The sequence below is a fragment of the Arachis ipaensis genome, chromosome B05 (genome assembly GCF_000816755.2).
Source record: "Arachis ipaensis cultivar K30076 chromosome B05, Araip1.1, whole genome shotgun sequence".
In the NCBI taxonomy this organism is placed as follows: Eukaryota; Viridiplantae; Streptophyta; class Magnoliopsida; order Fabales; family Fabaceae; genus Arachis; species Arachis ipaensis.
The window spans coordinates 3,175,405-3,182,472 of record NC_029789.2 but is presented as its reverse complement, the minus strand read 5'-3'; the positions used below and the strand labels follow the sequence as shown (position 1 = coordinate 3,182,472).

Sequence of the window (7,068 nt, the reverse complement as noted above, 5' to 3'; positions counted from 1 at the left end):
TCTGAATTTAATATAGTCTTTGAATAAAATAAATGAATAAAATAATATAACATGGAGAGGCAAAATAGTAATTTTTTGTATTTAGAAATGACAATTTTATCTTTCCAAACAACTTTATCTTTTCACAATTTTTGTAATGAACAATGCTATGAAAATTGTTTTTAGTGACAACTGTTCCAAAAACAATTTTTAATGATATTACAACTAGAAGATTTAAACAGAAAATATAATTTATATGTATTTATTAAATACATTATTGAAGATATTTGAAAAAAATTTCTATTTTCATCTTTCAATCAATGCTCTTAGACACTCTTTAGCTAAATATTTTAAATTGTGATAGATGAATTTATTATTTTCTCTTTTAAAGAACAACTATATCCTTTGTAATTTTAGTGAGGGACAAATTGAATTGATCTCATAAATATATTTTGTTATACATCGATTATGCCCAGAATAAATTTGATTTTTTAATTTCAAACTAGCATCTTAGAAAAAAAAAAAGGTTATTACCGACAGGGGTAGTAGCATATAGGAGAATCAAAATATAAACTAATCTAATCATTAAACTAAACAAGAGAAACCTGGAAAAAAAATTAGGGTTGTTGAGAAAAAGTAGCTAATAAACAAGTAAACAACAAGAGTTAAGAAAGTTGTAAGAAAAATTTGACCTCTTTTGACAAAATATATATAAAAAACGGATAATAATAAAATAAAAATAACATGTAAGAGTAATTAAGTAATAGCAATTAGGTATTGTAATACAAGTAAAAATGAAGGTTTAGTGAGAAATGAGGCAGTAATTATTAATTATTAGTGGTTTATAACTTTATATGGAAACATAACCAATCCAAATTCCTTCACATTCTGACATTTATTGTAAAAAAAAGTACAGTGTACTAACATATTATCTGTTAACTTCTACCAATTCTTATTTATAATTGTGTTTTATAGAAGTGTGTTCGTGGATGTGTCTAATAATTAATATATTTTAAATACATATATAAAGAGACACATCCAGAAAATATATCTATAAAGACACTTCTATTAAACACAGCTATAAAAAAGACATTTTTATTAGACACATCTACGAACACACTTTCATGAAACACCATTATAAATAAGAGTTGGTAGAAGTTGGCAAATATGCTGTTGGTAATGTAGCGGAATTGTTATTGTAAAAACTATATAGTATATTAATTAATTAGAAAATAAAGAAAACTAACAGAAAAAAAGAAATTCGAAAAATGAAAATTAAAAAAAAAAAAAATCTTCGGTTTTTCTTAAATTGTTCTTTATTTTTTTATGACTTGATAATTTAAAAAAAAAAGCAAAAAAAAAAAAGGAAGAAAACCCTAATGGTACCTCGCCGTTTACTCTTCTCCATTTCTCTCTCTTCTTTCTCTCTCTAGCAGGATCAGGTACTCATGGACCTCATTTCTTGTCCGTGTGTTCTTCTCTCCAATTTTGATCCGCGTTTGTTGAATTCTCGTTGATTCTTGCGCAATTCGCTTGAATCGAGATTCTCGATTTCATTTCACTTTCTTAATTTGATTTGGAAGGAAAAAAAAAAACGAAGTGTATCGGAAATATGCAAACTCTGCTATGTATGAGTCTGCTGCTCAAAATGATATTCTATGTGAATTGGAGGTTTTTCTTTGGTTTTTTCGGTGTCTGATCTTTTGTTCTTAGCTCAATTATGCATCCATGGCTACATTCTAATTCGTTAGATAACGATTAGCGTTTTCTGTTGGTTTTTGGTTCATTTTCATAGAGATTCTAATTCGGATGAATTGAATAATTTTGTTGTGAATTTAGTTTGACTTTGATTTTGCTTCTTTTCTGGTTAGGAACCAAATCGGTGGAATATTTGGAAGAATATGTTGGTTATGAATCGAATTTTCTTCTTTGGAGGGTTCCTGATATCACAACGAAGCAGTTTCTGTAGGGTTTGCTGAGAATCTTGTAGGTTTTTGTTTTTACTGAATCCTGATTTGATCACGGATGTGGAGTTGGGTTTGTGAGCTAGATTAGCTGACTGTTGATAATTGTTTAGATAGTGTGTGATTGCTGGATGGATTTGAGTTTTGAATTTCGATTCATGTGATGATTTTTTCATTGTTATTCGTACCTGAACATTGAATTGAATTGGGTTTGATTTAAGTAGAGTTTTCATGGAGAACGTGTGTGATGTGAATCACTTGGATGCTGATGTTCTTCTGCCTCCACGAAAGCGGCTTCTTGCTGGATTAAAAAAACAGAATTCGGATTGTGTTGATGCTGCTGCCTCTCCTTCGACGATTGCTGCTTCTTGTGTCACGGTTTGCGAGGGTGCTCCCTCTTCCTCGTCGTCCTATTCAAGTGAGTTTGAAGCTCGGCTTAAAAATTTGCTGAGTGCTCATTCGAGTAACCCTAATCTTACCCCTGAGGAGGTAGTGGAGGCCTCGAAAGCAGCAGCGGTAGCTGCAAGTAAGACTGCGCAGGCTGCTAGAGCTGCAGCCGAAGAAAAGGCTGAAATAGCAGCGAAGGCAATTGCTGCAGCTAAGAGTGCTTTAGATTTGGTTGCCTCTTTCTCTGATGAGTCGGTCAACAAGGAAAGAAGTCTCAAAAAGAACAAACAGAAGAAGCATCTCCCAGTTCAGCTCTTGTACAAAAAATACCAACCTGTTGAAAATTGTGGGACGGATGAAGAATTGGCTCGAAAGTTACACCGAGCCATGAACAGTTCTCCTAGGATCACAAAGAATTCTCCAAACTCGGAATCAAAAGGGAGCAGACACAAGAAGCCTAGAAGCTCTTCGAGCATGGAAATGACTGAGGGATCTGATGCTGGTATGGCAAATGGACATGACTTATCTTTGAACAATGGACATGCAGCGGCTGGCAAGATTGATTCCGAAGGCTCCATTCAAGAAGTATGCTCAAGTAAGGAAGACAAGAAGGGACTCAGATATGATAGATCAAACCAAATGGAGATGGATAATGGGGAAGCAGAGTCAAGCCAGTCAAAGGAGAAAAACACTGAAGATTTGTCTACCACAGGTAAGAAGAGAGGAAGGGTGAAGCTAAAAAAGTTGCCATTAAGCATTTGCACCTCGAAAGACAGGGCGCAGCCAAAGGAAGGTGTCAGGGGTAGAAGCGCACCAATATCTGAAATGAACTCGGGGAATCATCCTGTTGATAGTATTCCTTTGTTTCCAGTTGAGCCATCCACTGAGAGAGTGATGCCAATCGAGGCTACATCAATGTGGAAGTGCCAGGAGTTCAAGGCACCGGCTTGTATCAAACAAAATAAAGCTGTGCAGTCATAATGTTCAACATAAGTTGAGGTGATTTGGTGCTAGGAGTCAGATAGCTGAGGAGGTAGACATCTTGATGCTTTCTTTTTACATATATGGCCTTTTATCTTCTTTTTTTCCTTTTTTGTTCATCTTTGGTTTTGTAATGGATTTGCGCTGACTAAAATGTAAATTTAGATTTATAGTTGCTTGCATTACTTGTTTCTGTTTAAAGTTGTGTGTAAGTTTAATTGATAGGAAAGCTTGGAGTTTAGATAGGAGGATGCAATGACTTGAACAGCTTTTTCATTATGCTGCATATTCCTTCCCGCATTTGTGTTGATAATAAAAGAGAAAACCTCTTTGGTCTTCTATTTATGAATTTCCTTCAGCTGTTCAAATTTTCCTTTTTGCTCAAAAGTTTGTTAATACTGACTGATTTAGTTGCTTCATTCTATGATTATATGGTAAGTGAAGTTCATGAAATGGGAATTCTTTTATTAGAATTTTTTAGCGTTGATCAAGATTTTGTTTATTCTAATTCCACTTTAGCTTAAGTGAGCTTGAGACATCCTAATTAAATAGAATAATTTCCTCATGATTAACTAATGAAGTGAACTATCTAAGCATAGTTAACTTTCTAGTATTCAATAATATGTATTTTATGAAATGAATCTTTCTCATAACAACTCCTTAGTGGCACTAATAATCTGATCTTGGCATTCAAATAAACAATATAAGCGTGACTAAATCGCCAAGGTGGTCCCTCAGATTCACAGTTTTCACTATTTTAGTATCGTAAATTCAAAATTATCTATACTGGTCCCAGGATTCAGTTCTAGGCACCATATTGGTTCCTGAACCTTTCTAGTATTGAATCAGCAAACTAAGTGCTGAATTGGCTTTAACTTGCCACGCTGGATACATGGCTAAACAACGTCGTTTCGTTTTAGCACTTAAATAAGGCAAAAACGAGAAGAAGAAGCAGAAGAAGAGTTTATATGATGTGCAACTCATTCTCCAAAACGATCTTGTTTTTGCCTTATTTAAGAGCTAAAACGAAAAGACGCTATTTAGTCATGTGTCTAGCGTAGCAAGTCAGAGCTAGCTCAGCATTCCGTTAGTTGATTCAACGCTGGAAAGGGTTTAGGGACCAATATGATGCCTAAAGCTGAATCTCGGGGACCTGTATAATAAATTTTGAATTTGATGGACTAAAATGGTGAAAGTCGTGAAGTTTAAGAAGGTTGGCCTTGTTCTCTGTTATACTTTTGGCCTACTTTGATCAATATCATTCTTTCCTTATACTTTTGTATATAGTGACAGATAAAAGAGAACGAATGGAGCGATCAAATATTTCTTTTTCGGAAAAGAAACTTGGTAAAATTCACTTCATCCCAGAATGAAGTGGCGAAGTTAGAAAGATCGAAAGAAGGATTTTCGTCGGACTGACTTTGAAGTTTGACCCCAAGTAGCTTCCAAACAGTATGTTTGACATGTCTTGAAATTAAAAGACGAATGCTACTTTTAATCACTCCCAGGGGTGCTTGGCCTCGATTAACCCAACATTTTGATACTGAGATCCAGAGTTTCTTCTTTTTTTTTTTTTTTTTTTCTTTCTAGAATATGTATAAGAAATCACTTTGTTTCATAGAAGATCGATTTATTCATGACTTTGTTTTTTTTAGCGTTATATGACAAAATGTTAGGATGCAGCTTTATGAAGTTCAATGAGCTTATTACAAATATTGCGGAGGCATTAATGGGAGATGTGAGTTGATATTTTTTAAGAATATGAATTCATATATGGATTTTGTAAACTATTAACACTTGTTAAATGCATTAGCGGTATCACAAAAACATTATTTATATATTAAAATTAGTTGCTAAAATCAGTCACTAATATATTTATGTATAAATACATGTGTAATTTAATTTATTTTTAATATATATTTTTATTTTAATATCTATTTTATACTAATAGCTGACTTTGATGGTTGATTTTAGTATATACGTAACATAGTTTTTATTATTAATATTATAAAGCTTTTTGAGAGCATTGATAAAGTTATTAAATAAAGCCATAAAGATATAGTTATTAGGTCATAAAAGAACTGTTAATTTTGAAGTAGTATTTACATTCGATATTTTATAAAAACAAAAAGAAGATATTTTTTTTTTTTGGAGCAGAAGCTATTTCATATGTTAATGATATATGTTGGTATGAATTAAAGCATGAAATGACTCCTAGGCCGACAAGAGTACCCGCTTGTACAGAAACGTGTGTAAAATAATTTCAATAATATGCCACCATAATTATTCCATTAGTGGAAGGTTTAAAACACCATACGTGATGATATTTAGGTGTATCTAAATATGTCTTAAAAAAATTATTTTTTATTGGACAAATATCCAAAATATATATATATTTTTTTACCAAAGATATGAGATTCGAACCCGCAATTTCTTAATTGAGTATGGAGAGACTATGTCATTTGAGTTATTACTCATTGGCATGAACCGGACCCGCTTGAAAACTAGTCATCAACACATGGCATCTCATAAGCTTTTGAAATAATGCTTTAACTTGTATAGTAATTATCATAAACATAATTTAAATCAATATATATGAATTTGAATACCAAGATAAATTATGAATATGTACTTTTTTAAATTAGTTTTCAACTGATTTTTATTATCAATTGAACATAATCGTAATTGAGGGAGAGTATATATAAATACAAGTTAATCTTTTTTTTTTTAGAGAAAAACGACAACTAAAATGCACTAGTTATTTTGTAATTATTATTTAGTTGTCAAATTAACTCGGTCTCCGTACAAAAAGAAGGGGGAAAAATGTCGGCATCTTGGAATTGAAACATTATTTTTATTTTTTTTATATAAAGAAAAAAAGAAACAAAAATAGTATTTATTGCATCAGCAGTGTGTTGCCACATGCACGTGCAGTAACGGTGACAGTAACAGTAACTGAAGCTGTTACTTGTTCAGTTGTTCTTGCTTTTTACTTCGTTCGTTGGATTCAATGTCAAGAACTAACTTTAGGTCCTAACTAACCCCTTACAACATAGTAGATTACTAGATTTCATCCTCTAATAATATGTGTTACCATTTTTTGGATTTTATAATAAAATCATGATAAAATAATAGTGCTCTATTTTTTTACTGCTTTAGTAATTTTTGGTCAAGAATGATGATTAATTAATCATATTTTTTAAGTGATATATTTTATTGTAGTAACAAAAGGAAAAGGTGATGTTTCATTACTTAATTAATTAAATATTCTTTTGGCACAAAGTAACTAAATATATATTTGCTTATGTATAATTAGTTAAATATTTTAACTCAATTACTAATGTGAAACATGCAGTACATTACATATTATTGAAACTGAGTTAGGCACATATTTCAAAAACTTTAGAGAACAAAAATGAAGATTTGCATTTGTCTTATTGAGCACTAATATTAATGGATAAAACAGTATGAATTTCGTGGAAATATACAGTTCTTCTACATCAAGTGGGCCTTAATCAAATTGAAAGATGTGTTGTCTTGAAAAATGATTTGTATTCTTATCCAAAACTGAATTGTGTCAATTTTGGTCACACATTTGTGCACTGTGCAAGATTAACTGCCTCAATGCCCACAACAAAAATAAATAAATAAAGTTAATTGCCTCGTCAAAGTGGAAAGGGAAACATTAATAATAATAATAATAAGAAGATGATGATGATGACTCTAGCTAATATGTATTTAATTAGAGAATATTAAA

The 7,068-nt window shown here is 31.7% G+C and overlaps 1 protein-coding gene across 2 annotated transcripts; it reads left to right on the top strand.

Annotated features, from left to right (window-relative positions):
* On the top strand, positions 1,288-3,660 carry LOC107642501. 2 transcript variants are annotated; one of them, XM_021122839.1, is made up of 3 exons: positions 1,288-1,421; positions 1,851-1,965; positions 2,168-3,660. In XM_021122839.1, exon 3 carries the CDS (start codon positions 2,175-2,177, stop codon positions 3,309-3,311), a length of 1,137 nt encoding a protein of 378 aa, XP_020978498.1. In that variant the 5' UTR covers positions 1,288-1,421; positions 1,851-1,965; positions 2,168-2,174; the 3' UTR covers positions 3,312-3,660. The 2 variants fall into 2 exon arrangements, with proteins under 2 accessions (XP_020978498.1, XP_020978499.1); XM_021122840.1 differs by having other exon boundaries at positions 1,314-1,361.

Bases quoted from the DNA above. Each gene is read 5' to 3' on its own strand.
- LOC107642501 (XM_021122839.1), top strand. From the start codon at position 2,175: ATGGAGAACGTGTGTGATGTGAATCACTTGGATGCTGATGTTCTTCTG.